This window comes from Danio rerio, chromosome 4 (assembly GCF_052040795.2).
Source record: "Danio rerio strain M-AB ecotype USA chromosome 4, GRCz13ab, whole genome shotgun sequence".
Lineage (NCBI taxonomy): Eukaryota > Metazoa > Chordata > Actinopteri > Cypriniformes > Danionidae > Danio > Danio rerio.
Window position 1 is genome coordinate 24,049,317 of NC_141024.2, and position 23,014 is coordinate 24,072,330.

At 36.9% G+C, this 23,014-nt stretch overlaps 2 protein-coding genes across 10 annotated transcripts in view; one reads left to right on the plus strand and one right to left on the minus strand.

The window, feature by feature from the left end:
* The window catches only part of LOC147844726 (uncharacterized), a 200,097-nt gene that overhangs the window by 52,154 nt on the left and 124,929 nt on the right, over nucleotides 1-23,014 (plus strand). The window lies entirely within an intron of this gene.
* The window catches only part of trhde.2 (thyrotropin releasing hormone degrading enzyme, tandem duplicate 2), a 210,967-nt gene that overhangs the window by 45,789 nt on the left and 142,164 nt on the right, over nucleotides 1-23,014 (minus strand). Inside the window, exons 9-10 of the mRNA XM_087248249.1 lie at nucleotides 16,920-17,107; nucleotides 2,687-2,775 (exon numbers count right to left, since the gene is read on the minus strand). Of these exons, the coding sequence (XP_087104375.1) occupies nucleotides 2,687-2,775; nucleotides 16,920-17,107 (277 nt within the window). The remainder of the gene's footprint in view (nucleotides 1-2,686; nucleotides 2,776-16,919; nucleotides 17,108-23,014) is intronic.

A 23,014-nucleotide genomic window follows, 5' to 3' on the forward strand; every position in this document is an offset into this window, starting at 1 on the left:
ATTCAATAATTTGCTGACCTTTTTTGCAAATTTCTGTTGGAATACATTTCTTGTGTGCCTAAATATAAGTAACTAATGCTCACTTTGTCACATGGACTGACAGAGTTTACCTGACTACACTTTCAAAGTGTAAAAAATAGTCATCACTAGTTATCATTACTCGAGTGAACTTATAACAGCCGTTCTTTTCATAAATATACACGAAGAGATGATGTGTTTAGCATCTGAGTAATGTACAACATCTGTAATCTAACATGTTTGCAATATTCCAGCCAGACCTTGTTGTTTTTCATGGAAAATAAATGCATTGGTTAAGTGCTTTCCAGCTCGTGCACTGGATGGATTTTTGGAGTGTATCGTGATCCCGAGCGCATCCGGGCAGATTGCAAGAGTCAGGCAGTGAGTTAATGCATATAAATGGGGTCTCTGCGTTTCAGACTCTGTTTCCTCCAAGAGTCATTGTCTCTGCTTCACTCTGTGTCGTCTGCATTGTAGCCCTGATGAGCCTCTTTTTCAGTAAAGGTGAGCAGAAAATGGAGGCTGTTAAATGCTCTCATAATCAGTGGACACTCAGCTCTGAGCCGCTTGCAGAACAAATTCAATTCCTGCTCTTGGAATTTGACTCGCTGTGGCTCCATCCGGACAAAATCCACCTCATTCTCCCAAAGGAGAGGAAATAAATCACATATAATGATGGTCGATGTAGAGCTCATGCAAGAGTGTGTGAGTCACTGGCAAAAAGCACCGAAATGTTTTCATAAAATGACATTTTACAGAAATTCATTTTTGGCAGTAAATTATTCAAATTTAATGAGGAAATCCAATTAAAGTTGTACTTTGTAATTATGATGTAATTTGCTGTCATGGCAGCAGTCATGGACTTTATAGGTCAAGGACTCTCAAAATTTTCTTTATACTTAAATACACTTCTGCCATAAGCATTTTTTCCTTATTAATTAAAATTAATTTCTCTTTCGACGTTGTTCTTGGAAAGTCAAAAAAAAGTCAGGGGGATGCATCTGACCTAAGATTATAATGAATGAAAAGCCTTATTAAACTAATGATTATCTTGCCAAGGAATACTTGTGAAGTAGTTTGGCAGTTTTTATTACTATTTTTGAATGTATTTGTATTTGTTTTACTCATGAAAAGTAACTAACATGCAGTCAATCCGTCAGTCAATCAATTTATAAAACATACTATTGTGCATCATGGTCATTAAGTCTTAAATTTCTGTATCAAATAATCAAAAATCATCATGTTGTGAGAGACCCCTGCTTAAACAGTGTAAATTGTCAACAGTTTTAACATGAAATAAGTACTTTACAAATTGTGTGTGTTAAACATATTTACACAATAAATGAAATTGTGTGGGCAACACAGTGGCTCAGTGGTTAGCACTGTCTCACAATAAGAAGGCCACTAGTTTCAGCCTCAGCTGGGCCATATGGAATTTCTGTGGAGTTTGCTTGTTCTCCCAGTGTTGGCATAGGTGCTCTCTCTGGTTTCCCCCACAGTTCAAAGACATGCATTATAGGTGAATTAACAAAATTTCCTGTAGTGTATGAGTGCGTGTTAATGAATGTGTGAGTGTATTGGTGTTTCCCATACTGGGTTGTGGCTGGAAAGGCTCAGTGGTTAGCACTGTCTCACAATAAGAAGGCCACTAGTTTCAGTCTCAGCTGGGCCATATGGAAATTCTGTAGAGTTTGCTTGTTCTCCCAGTGTTCGCATGGGTGCTCTGGTTTCTCCCACAGTTCAAAGACATGCATTATAGGTGAATTAACAAAATTGGCTGTAGTGTATGAGTGCGTGTTAATGAACGTGTGAGTGTATTGGTGTATCCCAGTACTGAGTTGTGGCTAGAAAGGCATCTGCTGCCTAAAACATATGCCAGAATAGTTGAAAGTTCATTCCTCTGTGTTGACCTCTGGAATAGAGACCAAATGAATGAAATTGTGCAAATAATAATATAAATGGGGGGTTAGAGAGAGAAGAGCGTTTCTACAGGTGGTTTTCCAAGCCCACTTCAATGTTTGCAGCACACCTATTTATTTATTTATTTATTTATTTATTTATTTATTTATTTATTTATTTATTATTTAGATGTGGAGTTATCGTAAGAACATGTCTGGTGCAAATGAGCAAACCAAACTGGTGAGGGAAATGAAAGGTTTCTGAAAGTGGTTTGTCAAGCCCACTCACCTGTGTGAGGCATACTCAGATTTGCATTCAATTTTGAGGTTGTCGTGTGGTGTGGTGGGGGAGAGAAGAATGAGTCCTGGTTACACAGACAAAACATTCCAGTCCATGTAACGCCCCAAATATTTACAAAATTGTCTCTGTTAAGTATTTAGTATTAAGCAATTAGTTTAACTGTGCAGGGCATTTTTGTAACTCTTATATGAATTTATATGTATATTATATGAATTTCCTGAACTTTTTGAAATAAATGAATTAGTTAATTAATTAATTCATTCATTCTTTTAGTTAATTCAATTAGTTTGTTCATTAGTTAATAGCATTCTCGCCACAAACTCCCAGTATTTTAATGACTCTGAGTATTTTCTTTAGTGTTCGATAAATGCTATTACTTTTCATCTAGTGTTTACAGCCCATGGCATATTCAGAGTCCTATTAAAAGTCATATCTTGACTGTGTTCATCAAACACATCATAATACATACCTGATTTATTTGTGACCCAAATGATGGTCTCCGTTGATATGTGACTGGCGTTTCCCACTGCGAGCGTTAGTGGTATTTGCCACTGGAAGCTGAAATAAAACAAAGATAGAAATACCAGATGAAACACTTCTGTCTGATCTCAGGGGTTTAAATGTCACATACTGTATGAAGCACATAATCTGACACATATGGACTCCCACCACTTAATGGGATTGTGGGATTTATTCATCCGATATCCTCAGTCTTGACACCGACGGGCAAAGTGACAAAATCTGAAACATCAGATGATTGTGAAGCTCAAAGAAATCCCAGCAGTGTCAGAGCTCAAAAACATCATATCTTATTCTTTCCCAGACTGCACTGCTTTCTTTCTCTCTCTCTCTCTCTCTCTCTCTCTCTCTCTCTCTCTCTCTCTCTCTCTCTCTCTCTCTCTCTCTCTCTCTCTGTCACACACACACTTTCACTAGTCACCTGATCGCTGTCATGTTTTGTGTCGCCGCCTCATTCTGACGTGGAATCATCTGTGTATTTGTGCTTTCATGTGTTTGTGTGTGTGTGTATGAACATCTCCAGGTATGAGTGCACATCCAGTAAAAGCCTATCTGACAGCTGTCACGCTGGACGGCCGGCCCGCTTTCAGCCTGTCAAAATGGCAGACACACAGGTGGACAAGGCCTGCTTTCTGCCAGAATAAATCACCTCAGACCGCAGCAATAATGTAATACTGTAACAATGGGAGAGCTAATGTGATCCTAAACCTCTATGCAAAGTAGTTCAATTAGCATTTTCCACTAAAAAAACCTTCCATTAGCTGAGATATTCTGATGGTTTCCACTATAAAAAACATTATAAACAATCACATTTTAACCAGTAAAAAGAGTCGATTTTGGGAAATGTTCCATTAGGTTGGATTTAACATGCAATAGAAGGCACATATTGCCAGTAGAGACATGAAAGAAACATTATAATTTCCATTAAAGCCCATTATAAACATTAAAACAATAAAATAAAAATGATCAGCAGGGATTTTTCAGTGCCTCATAAGAAATGATAGCGCCAACCATCACTTGATGGTGTTTTTCTATTCATAATCATGAAAATATGGTAATAAGTGGCTTTTAAATTGCATATCTCGTTATATTTCTAAAGTTAAAATGAGTACAAACCAAATCCTTTTCTGTTTGCCTTGGGTTAGCAAGCTAACAGCTTATTGTGCTTAGCATAGTGATGATTGCTTATGAAAGCTCTATTCATTAGCTACTGTAGAACAAAACATCACTTTTATCTTGAGGCAACAAAACACCTTGCTTTTGACAACATCTAGTCGTTGCAAAAGCCTAGCATTGTGGCAGTGAACTTTACAAAGTCTCGCACCACATTTCCTTCACAAAATGTCAAGATTTAGTCATCTGATATGAGAAGAGCAGCCTGGATTATATCCTGGCGTCACTCTCGGATGTGTGGATCATTAGGGATTTGTGTTGGAAAAATCACAGGAATGGACAAAATCCTTTACAAGCTGCTGGTGACTCACCTCAAATCTCTCATTAAGATTATATTCATCATATAATGTCTGTTAATTATGTCTGAATAAACCCCTTTCAAATAATGAAAGCTGTAATAAAAGAATGAACTTTTAATTTAAGCTGTAAACAGCAAACACAGGAGATACAGGAACCGAAAGTTTACATCACAGAGAAATCTATAGCTCAGTTAAAGACACATTACGCATAAAATGAAGCAATATGAAGCCCTGCTGGGAAATAGTATTTAACCGCATATGTTTGTAAGGGGACTATAGAGAGAGATTGTGAAGGAGACGAGCGCTGATAACAACACTTCTGAATTCCAGTGATAATAGAAGCATCTGTGTGTGTTCAGATGAAATACATTTACATAAAACCGCGTTCATCAGTAGGATTGAGCAAAATAAGAAAGCAGAAGAAAATTCAAGTTCTCCACAGGCTGGTAATTTGGTGGCTCGTGTTTATGTTCATTTATGGAAGCGTCTGTTATCAGCAGCGTTATTTACATCCCTCAGGGGCTTCGTGTTCTGGCCCAGAGCTTTAGATAAAACACAAATGAAGGTTTCGTTCTCTGTAGCAGATGGATAAATGCGTGTCAGATGAGACATGTGGGCATCATATTATGTTTATGGAAAGATGCAACGTTTGTTATCTCCACTTGTAGATATTGTTCGCGTGCTCTAAATAGAAAAAGTTTATATAAATTATAAGTAAAACGACACAACAAGGATGAATGTATTATAAAGCAATAATCTCCAAAAAACCTGGTTTACACTGATTTTATAACAGCTAAAGTGTTTTGTTAGGGACGACAGATGATCTTACAAAATTAAACAAAGCCAATAAAACATATTTTTGGCTCGTTACTTATGTGTCTGTCTTTATGATTTTCAAACATGGCACAACCAATCAGAATGAAAGATCAGAACTATCCTTTTTATACCAGTGATTATACAACAGTAAAGAAAAAAATATATATGTAATGTTTCTCTATATAGTAATGGTGAAACACAGCGATTCTCAACCACTAGTAGGCCTCAGCAATCCTGAAAAAATAACTCTCAATATTATACTATAATTTTTGGATTTCATTATTAATATGCTATATTAAAATGATCAATGAAATTCACTTTCACCTGTTCTTACATTAATTACTTCAATCTCTGTGCTAAAACAGCCTCATCGTGTCTGCAACTACACGCAAGTCTGTTCATTCACAAACTATGCGTGAAGTGAAAGTGAAAGTCTCTTTTTGTGTATTTTTGTGTGAACTATTTAATATAGCAGAATAGTTGTCCAAATGAATGTCTTATTATTGTTTTATAACGGACGCACGCCCATGCAGGAGGATCTAGCAAGGCAATTGTTTTTCTGACATAGAATGTAAGATAAACTTTCAAATGAGCTTCAGATGCGCTCTGGCGGAGCTGTTCACAGTTCCTGTCACATCTCCCAATAATATCCAGCTGCAAACTCAACTGCCATCGAATTGACGTGTTTCAACAGATTTAGAGTGTTTTACTGTATTTTACATTTGTCTGTATATTTATGAATAGTACATATTTAATAGTACATGTTCAGTCAGTCTATTTTAAAGCAGCTGCTGGTCTTTTGCAATGTCCCTGCTGACCTGTGGTTCTCTTTAAATCTGTGTGTGAGTGTGTGTTTTTTATGTAACATTATATATAATCAGGGCTTAACATTAACACCTGCTAACCTGCCAAATGCGGGTAGATTTCAGCTTTGGTGGGTTAGATAGTCACTCCCACTATAGCCACTTTGGCTGGTTGAAAATAATTTTTAAATTGTGGTTTTCTTAAAAGCAGGGTTCGAGTATAAGAATGACCCAACATGCGTGCAAATGGGATCTTAGAATCGTGAAACAACACAACTATCAAAAAAAAAAACGCGTTCCCGCGAGCAGAAGAAAGCAGATGAATACCAAATGAGAGCTGATGTGATGCGCGCGACTGTTTAAATCGCGTGCGCACTCCTGTTTCCTTGCTTGAAGCAACCATGCCTGGAACGATTATTTTTGTTTATATGGTTTAATTATAATTTTTTTTTACAACAACATTGCTTTGATATAAGATTAACTCTCCATTTATGTGTAGTTAACTGGTGATCTGAGAGATCTTTAGCCAGGACAGATTACTGTGCATATATTTGATACATGACAATAATTATTTTTAAAAGTCAATTGTAAAAGTTTTTCTTAGTTTTTTTTTTTTTTTTTTTTTTTAAGAAAAAGTATAATATACTGCTATATTTAGCTTGTTTTGACACATTTAAAATTTGTGGGTAAGAAATAATTATTGTTTTGTGTGGTCAGAGATAATTTTAGTAAATCCTTAATTTTGAGTTCTGAAAAGTCATGTGAAATAAGAACTAATTCCAGTATAACAGCCATGACCCATTTGCTCATACGCGACACACAAAACGTGAAATAAATAAGAAGGCATGTGGACAAAACACAAAATCTAAATCAAGTAATATTAGCTTGTCAAAGTCATATTTATGCATATACAAATATTTTCCCAACATCAAAATTGTGGCTAGTGAAAATGCAGAGTGGCTAGTAACGTTGGAAAACTACTAGCCACTGTGGCTGGTGATGCTGAGTTAATGTCAAGCCCTGTATATATCTGTTATTAAAAACATGTTTATATGAGCATTTTAAACAAACATTTAAAAGAAAATTATTTAAGAGAGACTAGTGGGCCTTCAAAAATTGGAAAAAGGTTAAGAACCCCTGGTGCAACAGATCACAAATTTCTTGAGTCACGGATCAGACAATTTTTCGGATCAGCGAAAAAGGGAGGAGCTTCACACTGAATGCATTACTGCATTCACAGAAAACAAGCAGTCACAGAAAACACATTTAATTAATAACCTAAGAAGGCACTTTGGTCCCACAACAACCATTTTCTTCATCATTATATTTTACTAGGAAGCCAAAATACTTTCATACACGTGATTTGAATGACGCGGGAGGCGATCTCTCTGCAATTGTTATAAATGTTGGATTAAGTTAAAGTTATTAATCCGTGGGTCATATGCGTTGTGAACTGTGGGTAGTTATCTGTATGGATCCTTTATACCCCTGCTGTATATTCTTTGCTGCAACAATGTTCGAGTACTGTATGGTTGCTAAGGTGTTCCAATGAGTTGCTAGGGTGTTCTTGGTGGTTGATTGCAAGCATTTTTTCCTAATATTAAAAATTCAGGCAATTTGCAATAATGACTGAGTTGGTGCAGTGCCTGAGCCTTGAACTGCATATGAGCACTGTAAAAGAGTAACAGCTGTGGTCTGTCTACATTTAAAATTCACTGTGATTAAGCAGCATCCACTGTTTTTCTGCGTCTCTCTCTTTGCTCATGGGTTGTGAGCTCTCAGTCTCTCTGTGCGGCTGTGATAATATCTCAGACTCTCTTTAGGGAGCGCTGGCTTTTGCAGTCTATAATGAGTCACTGGGGGCTTTTGTGGCTCAACATGTGTGATTCTGCAGATCCTCCAACACTTTAATCCAATACCGGCTGCACTGAAGAGAGGAAAAGATACAAGTGTCTTCCTTCGAAACCTTCCCTGGATGTTGGACGCAGTGCGGAGCTTGAGCGGTTGTGTTCATTTGTGTTGTGTAGACTCGTGTTAGAGTTTCAGTCAATCATCGTGAAACCTTTGAGACATGAGAAACTGGACAAAAGAAGATGAGCATGTTCTGCTGCATGGCTATGGGATATGTTTGATATTGAGGAAAACTACAGTATTTACCCATAGAGAGCAAGTTGAAGCTAACCATCTGTGAAAACAGAGACTTCTGGAAAAACGAGGGAGTACTAGAGGCTTACAACTAAAGTTTCTGAAGGCTACAGCAGTCAAGTATGAGTAGGAAATGTAGAAGTTCTTGCTTTGAATGGCTTCAGCACATCCAAACACAGAACATCAATGCTAGTCTCTTGGTCAGCTCTTCTTCAGTCTCTTTCACAGTTCATTGATTATAGTGGTTTTCATAGCCATAACTTTTGGCCAAGGATTTTCTACAGATTTTCATTCTTCAAACCATGATAGATTCTCCTCAACATTTTACTGACTAATTAAACATGCTTTTATTACTGAAGTAAACTTTTGACTATTTCTCTGTCCACACAACGTGCTCCTCAGCATAGGTTATTCTTTTGATTCTTTCTACTGACTAAGGTTTGGTCACTGTTGGGATTTTAGCCCAAATTCTCTTAAATTTAGGCTGTTAAGATTAAGATTAGGCTATTCAGAACTGAACTGATGAGTAATTTCAGATGAGAGTCCTAGCATTGTCCTGTACTCATCTGCATTTGAAAAATTGAAAATATCTCATGCAAAGTAGGTGCATTTGCTAGAGTGACTGTAATATCGGTAATCTAGGAACCAGCATTAAACAAGGTAAGCACAATGGAGACAGCTGATTAGTATTGTGATTAGATTAGAGAAAATCACAGCCATTTCTGTTGAGCATGTGAACACAATGGCCAATCATAAGTGTTTTAAAAGCTCACTCGACATTATTTAAAAAGCAAGTGGGAATCATAAATACTTGTATATAAATGTTCATTAATCTTTTTGTGAACATGATTTGATTATAACTGCAGATCAGTAATAGGGCAATTATATAAAATAAAAAAATAAAAAAATAAATAAATAAATGAATGAATAAATAAATAAATAAATAAATAAATAAATAAATAAATAAATAAATAAATAAATGCAACATATATATGAACATACACATACAGAACCTTACAGTCTCCGCAGTGTTACCAATTTTAGAAAAACTACACACAGCATAAATCCTTATTTGGCTTCAAAACCAACACGCAACATATAGCCCAAAGTAACCTCTTATCTGTATCTTTAATATTCACCAGCACATGTAACCTCTGTTTGAAAGTAATTTCTTCAAGTTTAACATGGCTGCTTGTTCATGTTTTAGGTGGCTGAAAGAATAATTTGCTCCTTTGTTTTTTTTCGGGCTTCTCCTTTGTTTGTTTCACGATTCACTCTCGTTTGTCCATTTCTGAAAGGATCAGATGTCAGAAGCATTTCATTAATCATGTGCAAGTTATTATCATCAGCTCAAGAAGTTAATTATTTTAAATATAGAAGCGCATGAGAGCATTCTTGAGAAAGTGAAACCGCTCACCCCTTAGATGGCCTTGTAATTGACAACAGAGTACATGGTAGGTTCTGCTCTTCTTCTTAGTTTTGTGGCTGTTCATTAAGATGACGACAAGGTTTGTTTAGGCTCAGGTTGACTATGGCTTGTTATTATGTTTATATATTATTACGATGTAATGTCTCGGCTGTGTATTTAAAAATGGCGCTTTCTTTGTTATGATTTTTCTGGCTTGTGCACGAGCTAGTGACGTATCTCTGTAAACCAATAGAGCAAATTGCGCAACTTGTTCCACCTTTTGGTACGGTTTTGTTGTGGTAGGTACCTTTTGAAAGGGTATCCAAAAAGTGGTATGGTACAGTTCTCTTTTTGGTACCTTTTGAAAGTGGAAACAGCCATAAAAGGGTGTCAAACAATATTGTACCATACCACTCAGTGGAAACAGGCCATAAATGCTCCAATTGTTTTCTGTGCCCGTAACGATGCTTGAGACAAAATTCCATTCTTGTGAAGTAACATTAAAAAGTGTGTATGGAAAACATTGTCAATGCATTGTGATATTTAGTTGAACTTAATCGATGACATGATAATCGTAACCGCTTCAAACCCTGTAAACCAGGGGTCTCAAACTGCCAGCCTGCAGACCATTTGTACCCCCCCCCCATCCTTCCGCAACTGACATATAGTTTTGAATGAATATTATTGTTGTTGCGTCGCATATAGCCACTTGTGGTTTTGATCCCCCACCTAGTGGAGATTTAAAATACTGTTCTCTATGTTTGGGTTACATTTGGTGTCTCTCAGCGTGCGGTCGAAAGTAACGCACATGCAGATTTTTTTTCTGGGGTAGATTTAAATGTTGAATTATATGTACGCAAGTACTCTATTTTTACAAAAGCTATATTTTCAAAAATATTCAAGGATCATTTGATTATAATAATTTTTTTACCACCTGTATTTTGTTGTACAAACACTTCTTCATGGCTTACACGTTATGTTGGTGGTGTAAATATAATTATTTTGCTGATATTTGATTCAAATGGTCTCAGTAAATATATTCTTAATAGATGTTCCTAATATGTATATTAAGATTTGAAAAAAATGTAGATTAGTAAAATGTTACTGCTGTTTAAATTGAACACGTCAAAGTAACATGAATATATACATACTTTTTTACAAAAAGAATGATATTCAGAAGAACAATTGCCAGTAAAGTCAACAAAGTTACCCAAACACTGCTGTCTTTTAAACTTTTGGTTAAGCAACAATTAATTGGGACATAATTATGAAATTGTAGTATTTTCGTAGCAATTTAAACTACCCCTTCTATATGTACAACAAGAGACAAAAAGAAGTAGCTTTGATACTCAGGGCAAGAATGTCTAAGTGCATCAGTTACATTAGGTGGTCACTTTTTTGTTGTGCTTGAATGTTGTGCCCCCACCCCCCCCCCCCCCCCCCCCGCCAATTTCCGTTTGAGGCCCCTGCTGTAAACACTGTAGGTTCACACTTCAAATGGAAACCCAGCTATTGTGAAGATATAATATTATAGGAATCAGCTGTGGAAAGAGCAACATTTATATGGCTAAAAGGATAATCCCCTTGGCCTTCATCTGCACAGCCTGCTGTCTAAGGGTTTCAGTCCATTTAGAGCAGATCACAACTTCCAAAGTCAGAGAAAACTGGAAAAAAATGGGGCTTGTCGGTTAATTAAGAAAATAACCCCCTGATGCCAGATACTGGGAGGTATTAAAAAGTGTCCTCTAAGTTGGATTTGTGTGTTTTTTAAATATCTCATATAAGCTTTCAATACTATGCTTCAGAATAGTATTACTATATAAACTAAGCAGTAACCGTGTAGGTTGTTCTCTAATTTCCATGTCCACTGTATATAGATGTATATACTGTACTGTTGACTATAGTGTAACTGAGATTTGTTCACTCTGTACTATTATAGTAATACTGTATTTCCCTTCAAGGATCACTGAGGTATCTAAACCAGGTGCATGATCGCCAGCATATAAGTGGTCCTTGATAGTTTTATTATCAGTTTCTTGATGGAATTTTTTTATAGTGTGTCTGATCGTCAACTTGTGACCCTGAATGTGAATGTTATACTCCAGCCTGAGGTACACCTACACTTACCTGCAAGATTATAGACTATACAACTCTATAAGGCTTAAATTCAGCAGGGCAATATAAAATAATTCACAAGAGTATCTTCTCATCCTTATTATAGTCTACGATGGCAGAATCCACTTGCGTCTTCAAGTGCTAATAAGATGTTTATATTCTCTATAATCTCACCTCAGCACAAATTCTGTACAGTGTAAATTCCACCAGAAGCCAGGTATGAACCGAGTGTAAAGGTGTTAATGAAGAAACAGATTCAGATTTTTTGTGCTGGTGAAAATATTTGTGAGATCTGCAAATTATCTTGGGCATTGAACAGTCCTTTGATTTTAGATGAAGCAGTCCTTTGATTTCTGATCATTACACTCATGGCCACTTTATAATGATAAATGCAACTTGCTTGTATAATGAGAGAAAACCATTTACTTGAACTTTTCTAAGTTTAATAAGCTAAGGAGTATTATGCCTACAAGCTGGTGTTGCTGTGTGTAATGGAGGCTAGCTGATGAGTGCTGTGCGGGTAAAACCTCACTCCCCTGATGCTCTAGCAACAAACGCTAGAGGCTGCAGTCTTTAGTCTTCTTATAGATAGACTGCTTGCATCTCACGTTGAAATCACTGCTTGAGCCCCACTTGTAACGGGTGAGTGGGCGTCAGACCAGAAGGGTTAAATTGGTGCCGTGACCCGGATGGGAGTACGGTTTAGGGAGTGACTGAAATAGAAGCCAGCTGGTGAATGCTGTGTGGGTAAAGCATCACTCTAAATGCTAGACACTGAAGTTTTTTTCCTTCTTGTTTGAGCAACTTGGTGTTGGTTTATAGGTGTTACACTGGTTACATGACCCAGATGGGAATTAAGTATTGAAAACGTCACCATTTTTCTCAGAAAACATATTTTTAAATGTGCTATTGGCTTTAAATTTCAACCAGATGTTGATAACAACCAAAGAAATCCATATATGCAAAGTGAACAAAATGAGTATACAAATTAAGTTATTTTTAATTAATTGAAACAACACAGGGAAAATTATTGAACACATGAAGAAAGGGACGTGTAGAACCGCTGTAAAAGTCCAGACAGCTGAAAACTCTCAGTAGTTCTTCAGCAACCCTTTGGCCTTGCTTATTGAAAATGAATATTAGCTGCTTCAGTCCAAGACATGGTGAAGATGAAACCAGGGAGGACATTTCAGCAAGACACTGATCCAAAAACAGAGACACTGAAACTCTCAAATGGTTTCAGAGAGAGACAATTAAGCTGTAGAATGGCCCTGCCAAATGCCTGACTTGAATCCAAAAGAAAATACAAAATAAAGATCAGATTTGACAGATGCGACCCACAGAACCATCCAAATTTTTACACTTGGTTGAAGTCTGTGAAAGAAATCACACCTGAGCAATTCATGTGTCTTAATTCTCCACATGACAGGCATCTTTAAGCTTGTTTAAGCTTGAATTATTTTTTATAATTATCTTTTAGGGGTTTTCACTTTTATTGATAGAACAGTGGAGATTTACGATCGGGAAAGGAGCAGAAAAGGAATTGAACTCGGGTCGCCACGAACCACCTCAGTGCAGTGTTGGTGCACTAATCACTGAAAAAGTAAAAGACTTTTAAAAAAGCATTAAATACATTTCAGTACTGTAGTTCATTTCTTTCTCCTTGTGTCATTCAAATATATATATATATTTTTTTCAGATTTTTTTGTTTTGTTTTATTGTTATGTTTGTATTGTTTGGGTTTTCACCAAAATATGTTTCAATTCCATGTCAACAACTCCTTTAGAAATACTATTCTCAAAAAAAAAAAAAAAAAACATAAAACAAACAAACAAACAATGTGTTCAATATTCATTTCCCCACTTTATATACAACATTAAATACATATGATAACATTTCAAAATCCACTTACCATCCAATGACAAATCCATCCAATATTATTTCAGTAAAGAATAGGCTTCTGTGGTAGTACATTAATATAAAGACCAAAGGATGAGTCAGATTTAATTCAATGTGGTAGTAAATAACAGAGCAAAGAAGGAATTATTGCAGCCCGAGTTGTGTTTAACCTTTTTAACCCAGAAAAAGACTGCTTTAATGTGTGTCTGAAAGAGGAAGTCAATTAGCACATCAAGTGTGAGGCTCTTTGCTTGCTGGATTACAGAGCAACTTCAACAGAATATCTAAATGCAGGAACAATGTTGACAAGTGTTTAATAAATATAATTTTCTGCACTTTTCTGTGTGGAGTTTGGACCTCTCCAGAAGCAGACCCTTTATGAACTTTAATAAGACAGCGGTGGACATGAAACATACAGAAAGAGTGTGAAATACATTCAAACTGACCTTCTCTGTTTTCCTTTAGTTGCTGCCAATGTTTCTGTCAGCACATTTTGCTAGGCTGGCTTAAAGCCTCAAGTGAGGTGTTACACTGCATTTACAAAGGTGCCAAATCCCCCTGCATTCTGGCAGGTTGTCTGGTACTCAGATGAAAACCCGCCTGAGGGGCAAAACAGGAAAGAGACGCCCCCTACTCACAACACAGCTTGGCTATTGATTCTTGCAGCCGCTGTGCCTCTGAACGCCTCTGCAGAAGAACCGCAGCTCTCAGAAAACACGTTCACGTAGGAGGAGACGCTCGCAGGAAGGTGCCTTTGTCTGCGCTCAACAAATGAACTCAGGAAAGAGGTCGACTAACAGGTTTCTACCTGTATGTTTCATATTTAGCACAACAGAGGACTTCATGTGAAGGGTTAGCCTAGCCGCACTCAGGGCCCGTTTACACTAACACGTTTTAATTTTAAAACTGCGTTTTAGAAGGAAAATGATCCACGTCCGCACTGCCATTTCACCTCGCATTTCTGAACAGCTCTCCATCCACACTATATCGCTGAAAACACACACACTCTGGCATGTGCTGCAGCGTAAGAGTGCATCTGAGCTCCAGGCAGTCAGCGGGTGCTTTGAGCACAGAATCCTAGGTGAGAGCTGCGCACGTGGGACAAATCTGCGCATGTCAGATGGCTTAACTGCTAGATCTAATCTCACTATATTTGTTAAACATGATATTTGTTTTATCTAACGACATATTCCCCGACTTTGATCTTTTGAATCTATTACTTAATCTTAGGTAACATTTTTTGGCTAACCCATTAATTAATGTAACCACGCTCACTGATTCTGCACATTTGACTGATTGCTTTCATTAGTTTCAAATAATGTATAAACTTAGTGTATGTTATAATTTTATAATGGCCATTGTTGATTATTAAAACTGATATTCAGCAATATTCAATATTTTTCATTGGAAATGAAAGGAGGAAGTAGTGTTATAGGCTCTGTTTTGTTATAAATATGCATACTATGAAGATGACGGTTACATAAATATGTAGCTACATGACGGTTAAGTTGCTAATATCAAAATGAAAATAGGCAGTCCCTTATTTGTTAATAAAACAGCGTAGCCAGAGTTATGTGAATGATGTTAAAAAATACACTGTTCCCTTTAAAGATTTACCCGATGTGTCCTTGCGTGTTTGTTTTCCATATCAAACTTGCGTAGTGTGAACTTACAAGTAAAGGATGCAAGACTGTTCTTTGTGTAGGCTACTTAATATTGAGGAAAAAGCCCCAATCAGATAGTCGAATATACTGTGGCCGAGAGAGCTTAACGTGCTGCAATTAAAGAAAACACATCCAATTACAAAAAACACCAGCACATAATAAAAAAGATCTTCATCAGTTTGCAAATACTCACAATGCATATACATTGAAAATTCTGCATTTTCACAGACCACAAACATTAATAAAACAAGCTGCATTGCTAACAAAACAAAAAGAACGGAACACAACAAACATGTTTCAAAGGGACCTAAAAACATGACGGACACCGCTGTGCTCTGCCTATTGCTCAGTGTAGTTTTAGGTGATCTTTCAGAGGTGAGTTTGTTCAGTTTATTATCCCAATTCCTCTGTCTTTAGTACTTATTAGGCCTAAATAACCATAACATAACTAGCCAGGTCCATCACATTTTAGGGTCTCTGTGAAACCTTTCCGTTATGTTGTAAGAAAATAGTTGTTTTAATAGTTGTTTACATTGTGTGAAAATGCAGCTCATTTTTTAAAAATGTGTTTGCATTGTGAGGATTTGCAGTGAGTAGCTTGACAACTCCAGGGTAGTGTTGATTGAAGGCTTAACTGTAGCTAAACTTATGCGATTTAAATCTAAAATCTATTAGTTTAAACAGGGCCTAAAATAAGTCTTTGATTATTTGCAGATAGTAAATCAAATGCTTTTGTGAAGTCTTTAATCTCGCTAGAATTATCTTCTCAACTATTTCTAACAGATGTGAGTTTTAACCACATTTAATCAAAAAGGCACAATAAAGTTGTAAACAAAGTTTAGATATTATAAGCTCAAGAGGTTTTGAGATTGTCTTTCAATTTCAGTTTTTTTGGACTGATTTTGTTCTCAATTTGAGAAACTTTTCTTACCATCTAAATGACAAAACAGCTCAACATTCACTCTGCACACTCTGACTGACAGTTCGGCATTAAGATTCAATTCTTAAGTCAGTTCTTGCACCGCTAACAGTGTCTGATCCTAAACAAAAGGACGATTTCTAAAGAGGATCAGAGGCAGTATTGAATTATTCATCTCACCCTAACAGAATTAAACTAATCTATCCGCCAGTGACACACACAGTTTTCTGCGACAACGCAGACGCTGCCAAACAGGATGTGACAGTGATGGGTTAGCATGGGTCGCTAATAATAAATGAAATGCTCAGCTAATAGTCGCTTAATAGCTTGTGTGTGTGAACATGACATGAAATATGATTCATACAAACAGGGTTACACTTTACAGTGGTGAAAACAAAAACTCTAAATAAAATATCAGCACACGCTAGTATGCTGTTTTTAGCTAACTGGCCAGACTTAAAGCTAGTTTGTGGCTAGTTTTCTTCTTTCACGTTTGTTAAAAGCAGACATCTAAAGACATGCTAACAATGAAATATTCACATCACATGGATAAGCGAGGAAATCCTCTGGGTCTTCATGCTGTGGGCGCTAGACTAGTTTTTAGCTGTCTAGCTGTGCATATAATCTTCAGATGGTCTATTATTTGTATTTCTTCCTAAATAACTTAATTTTTAATCTTTTAATCATAAACTGATCTTCTCTTCAGTTACAGAACTACAGTATTGAATCTGATCACAGGAAACTATCAAAGGATTCTTGGATGATGTGTGGGATTTTTGCATTATTTAGCATTGCAACGTTCGGCAAACATACAGACCTCTGTGCAATAAATTCTCTACAGCGATCTATGAGCTTTTGCAGAATCAATGTGAAGAGGTCAGTTGACTGATGGGCTTTCATTTTCATGTAACAACCTGTCACCACTGACATATGGCAGACTACCTTTTGTTGAACAGCTCAGGATTCTGAATCTTGGCGTCTGTGTCGTAGACAAAGTGCTCTTGGGAAATAGTGATGCTGTTGTCCAGACTGTCGTTCTTGCTGATGGTGACCACCGGATAGCCCATCTGTAGAGTCCAGCGGTCCATAACCTGTGTGATGTTGATGTCCTTTCCCTCCCGCTGCATGGCCTGTGGCGCAAAAGACACAAACACATCACACATATCAATATTTATATAGCTTAATAGGCTAATTTAAATGAATGCAAGTTAGTTTTCTGTCATCTTTAGGATTTAGGCACCACCAAATGGAAACATATTCATAAAATAATCCAGATTTGATGTATTTAATGAGTATTTATTTAGATCTTAGACTCTAGCATCTAGGGCTTTTAATTTTTTAATGAAATGACTTTTAATTATGAAATACATGTTTATGTTATAATTAAAAACTCTAAAGGAATAAAAAGGAAATTAAACATTACGGTTCTTTTTAACAGCACACACAAGATTATCATAAAGCAATTTCCAGTCTAATTTCTCTACACAAGAACGACTCTTGTAAAAGAGCAAAATTAGATTTATAGGTCTGATTTGTTCAGAGGGAGCTGCTCCTCCTATTTTAAAGAAGTAAAACATAAAATTGGATCTCACGGCTCATTAATGTAGAAAGCTTGTAATATGACTGAGTTTTGTCCCTGAGGGAAATGTGTTGCATACACCGCTCCTCCTTATTCTTTAAAAATGCAACTATAAATGGCTCGGCACGGTGGACAACTGGCAGTTTTCTGAGTGAATTGTTTTCAAAAGCTCTCTGTATGTATGAGGAATGTTTTAATACTTTATAGAATTTCTTCCATGTTTCACCTTGAGCTGCTGTATCCATTTTTAAAAACGACAGTAGGTGAATGCATAACACTGGAAATGCTATGAATAACATTTATTTTATTTTCGTATAAAAAATGTTGTCCTTAGACATCAAACATTTAAAAGTGAATGATCAAGGTGAACTTCAAATGTCAGAACAAAGAACTCAAAGTCTATATTGATTAAAATCCCAGAATCCACTGGAACTGGAATGTGGAAAAATACTAACTATACACTTGTATTCCACTCAGAACTCAAAAATTGTGTGTGCTGTGTATGGTATATAAATTATATTTACCGAAAATATGTTTTTAGCTTATTTATTATTTGCTCTCAAGTGTTGTGTCGACTTTTGTTTTTAATTTTTCTTATTTTTTTAGGACACTGGGTTGGTTGACGTGGGTTCAATTAATCTCTGCTAAGGATATGGGCAAAAACTTTCCTGCCTGTACATTCCTAGAGACCCGAGTTGAATTTCCATCACCCTGTTAATGTGCATTTTGAAGTACCGTATGACTTTGATTAAAAATCCCTTAATTCACTAAAAAGTTTTTAACGCTCTGCTGGTGCAAAAACGGGTCAATGTGAATAAACTCTTATAATGAACATTACACCCACATGACTAATCAGATGTCCCCATTTTGTGTGCCTTGTTTACTGTTGGTTATTAGTAGGGCCAGTCGGAATCTGCGGATTATTTTTGCTATTTCTACGGAGAATTTTAGTAAAAATCTGCGGATTTCTGCGGAATAATTTTGGGAGTATCATAACTAAAACCTTAATATGTGAAATAAAAAATAAAAAAATCTTTTTAACTTTTATTCAATGTTTAAAATGCAAGTTCAATTAGATTCACGTCATTTGGTAAACAAAGCAAGTCTCTCACATAATATCTCTACTAAAATACAGAAAATATTACTTAACAAACTGTGTTTTACATAAATCAGATGAACATTTTCATATTGGTCAATAATTTTGCTGTAATTAATAAAAAACTGAATAAATATAGATTTTACACACATTTACTCAAGTAAATAAACAGAATTAATGATGGGCTAAAAATCTGCGGAAAATATGCAGAATTCTGCACGCTCAGATTTCGTGTGGGCCTAGTTATTAGGTTACCATTACTACACTCAGCGACTCTAACAACTTGATGGAAACACACATACACTCTTTATTAGGTACACCATCCTAGTAGTACTGGGTCGTTCATGAATGATTCGTTCATTTTGAACGAATCTTCAATATGACTCGGGAACTACGAGTCCTCTCAGGGAGTGATTCGTTCATCCGCACGTGTGCAGGTGATATCGTTCATTTCATGTCTTCATCACATTGACAGAAGCCAATCATACACGTTTAGAGCCGGAAAAAGAATTGATCCGCTCACCTCGAGAGTCCTCTATCGGGTCTGAGTCACTCGTTCATCACGAGCCAATCATACGCAATTAGAGCCGGAAAAAGATTTGATTCGTTCATCTCTCGAGTCCTCTATCGGGTCTAAGTCACTCGTTCATCACGAGCCAATCATATGCATATAGAGAACCCCTGACATTTGAAGACATGAAGAGGTGAGCTGAGCAAAGAGACAAAAATGCCTTCATAGACAAAAGAGCAGGTAAACATTGAATTATTATTTTCTCCTTCGTATATTCTATTTATGACTTATTTGTCGTGCAATCCACCTTTTGGGCTAGTTTTAGATGTGTTTGGAAGCAATTCGTAACATTTTAAAAATATTTTGGCAAATTGAACAAAATGAATGAAATGACTCAAAAAAAGATTTGTTCATCTTGATGAACAAGACTTAAAGATCAGAGTCAGTAAAATGATCCGAACTTCCCATCACTACATCCTAGTACTAAGTTGGACACCCTTTGCCTTTAGAGCTGCCTTAATCCTTTGTGGCATAGATTTAACAACCTACAAGAAATATTCCTCAGAGATTTTGGTCTATATTGACGTGATGATTTGTCGGCAGCACATCCTTGATGCAAACATCCCGTTCCATAAACATCCCAAAGGTGCTCTATTGGATTAAAATCTGGTGACTGTGGAGGCCATTTGAGTACAATGAACACATTGTCATGTTAAAGAAACCAGTCTGAGATGATTCGCACTTTATGATATAGCGCGTTATCCTGCTGGAAGTCCTGCCATTCTCCTTTGACCTCTGGCATCAACAAGGCATTTGCACCCCTAGAACTGCCGCTCACTGCATATCTCTTTTTCTGACCATTCTCTGTAAACCCTAGAGATGGTTGTGCATGAAAATCCCAGGAGAGCAGCAGTTTCTGAAATAATCAGACTAGCCTGTCTGGCACCAACAACCATGTCACATTCACAGTCACTTAAATCAATGTTCTTCCCCATTCTGATGCTCGATTTGAACTGTAGCAGATCATGGTCTTTACCATATCTACATGCCTAAAGGCATTGACTTGCTGCCATGTGATTGGTCGATTAGAAAATTGCATTAACGAGCAGTTGGCCAGGTGTACCTAATAAAGCAGCCAGTGAGTGTAGATTAAATTTGGGATTTTTTTCCTTGCTTTTAAAAAAACTAAAAAGATTTGCTTCATGTTAGAATGAAAAGTCGGCCTATTAGACCTTGACTTGCTTGTCTGGCTGTGTTTTATTATGGTTGGAGGGAATCTCTGCAAGGTTATGGCTTTGCTGGACTGAATTTTCCATCCATGCTCTATAACCACAATGATACTGTGACCTAATTACAGGAGTGATGATAAGTGCTGTGCTAAAACCTAATTTCTATGGCCTAAAGAAGTGCAATTAGCAACCGATGCTAAAATCAGTGGTCTTACTATCTTTGGTGATGCACCTGCTATCCAGTGCTGCCTTTATATTGTTTAAGTTCCTTCTTATGCATGCATGCAATGCACTGAAGTAAAACACAACAGAAATCAACTATGAGCCAAGCCTCTTGTGCTTCATATGAGATGTATCTTTATCGCTGCCAGTGCAAAGTCAATGATTTATGGGGTTCCATTTTATTCCTGATCTAGCTGTCTGTTTTGGTAGTAGATAGGAAAGCAGTCCGCTAGTTTTGGATCGAAGTGAATTCCATTGGGTTCAAAGACATTTCCAATCATTTTCATTTGCCACATCCTAAATATGTGCAGCATTTCATATTTACGTCTATTTGGTACTTTTGTCTGGAATTGTTTGTAAAGCTTTGGAAGTTTACAGTGTTTCTGCAGCAGCACAGAGTCAGTGTGTTATTTTGACCCGAGGGATTAAAGGGGAATGTGGTGACAGAAACAAAAGTGCTCTGTCAGGCTCTCTTGCTCTTCTGTAAACTTCAACCTGACCAGATCAGGCAAGCATGTGCACTAGTGAAACTCTTGCTTATACAGATTATTATAACCATCATGAGCATTAAAATGTGAGCATAACCAAGCTGACTGATGAGTGTCTAGAATATATAACAGAAACTGGACGACTTTTCACATTTGTAGATGACTCACGGTTTGTTTACCGTATGAATACAGAAGAAGAGAAGAGGCTGATGACGGCAACTCATGTTCCTATTATGAATCATTTTCCGTAGGAAGGCTTTTAGGAAGCTACAGTACCTTTACTCTGGTGGAAATAATTAAAGGAAGTGAAGGCCAGTCCGGCGATGGGTCGTGAGCTTGACAAAGGGCTTTGTGGGCGCTAAGCACTGCCAGATTATTGCAGCAAATTGGATTTCATGAATAGCTAATGAACACAGCGCATATCAGTATTCATTAGATGATGGGCTGTCACAGACTGTTAATGTAGCTAAATTCGTCAGTGCCTCACAAACACGGTCACTGAGAGGATACAGGGGTCTAGGTTCGGCTACTTCGTATGAATTCACCTTTAAATCTCTTCCGTTCAGAGAGAGAAAATGAAAAAGAGTCGCCCATCAGCCGGGAGAGTGATGTGAATGACAAAACGCTTCACTCAACACTGATAGCCGCTAAATGTCCTGCTGGTATATTACAAAGTATAATAACGTTGAGATTACGCTTGAAAGTAATCTCATTAAAGTCATGACACTTGTGAGATGAGCACTGAGAGGACTTGCTGAGAGTCGTCCGACTTTAAAAGCAGATCTCAGTGTTCAGAACTCAATGCTCGGTTTCTCTGTGATTATGGCTGTTGGCTACGTTTATTAATAATCACTCACTTTCATTCTTGCTTCCGCTTGATGTATCAAGTTCCTTTCATGCCCTAAAATGCCTTTTAAAAAGTTAAAACTTTAAAATTATACAGTTAAACTTTAAAATGACATCTGTATAATTTATAACAGCGTGATTTAGCAAACTAGCATGTTTGTTTGGTTAACACATCCACCCTAATAAGTTTGTTAAATCTAGAATGGTGTTTTAACAGTTATGGTTTATAAAGAAATATGCTGTATTATCATGAAATGAAAAAAGCATTAGCATCAGTGTTAGACTTCCTGGTAATTAAACAGAAGGAATTATGGGAAGTGAAGTGTGCCAGTAACAATATATGTTTGCTAAACCTTTAGTGGTACTACAAAAGACAGAGAAACTGAAGCAGCGGATCACAGAAAACACACCTGAGTGTTTCTGTCAGGAGGGGGACAGTCATGCCAAACCCAATAAATACTGTATTCCTGAGGCCAGAGTCAAGCATTAAATAGGTCAACTTTCCTCCAGCAGACGATCATTTTTAGATTCTTCTTGTGTTATTTTTGGCTACACCTAAGTTAAACCCTCATGCTTGAGACTCATCAGGCTTGATAACAATTGTTACACTTCACTAATTAAGATTCAAGTCATTTATAAACTAATTAAAATCAGCAAAATCAGCAGAAAGACTTGATTTGCAGTATCTGAACATTTGCATTCAGCAGGTTTGCAGTGATGAGTTTTCTGGATCAATATCTGACCTTCCTCTGTAAGAAACATTTCCATTTTAAGTGAAACCTCAAGTGTAGAAGCAAGAGAATCAAACACAACCCAGACTCTTTCCCATGTGGCATTTGTATAAAGCCCATATGCGTTGATGTGAGTAGGTGGTGTGTTGGCATAAATTGTGCTCTGCTGATGATGTGCAGTTATATAATGGCCTCTGACCCAAATGCAGCGTATGAATCTCTGAGCACATGCAGGAGCTTCACTCACTGAATTTAAGTGGGTTGAACACACACAATTTCACTCGCTGCTCAGCGTTAACTGACCCCAGCCATGATTCCTGCTCACGGATGTAGGT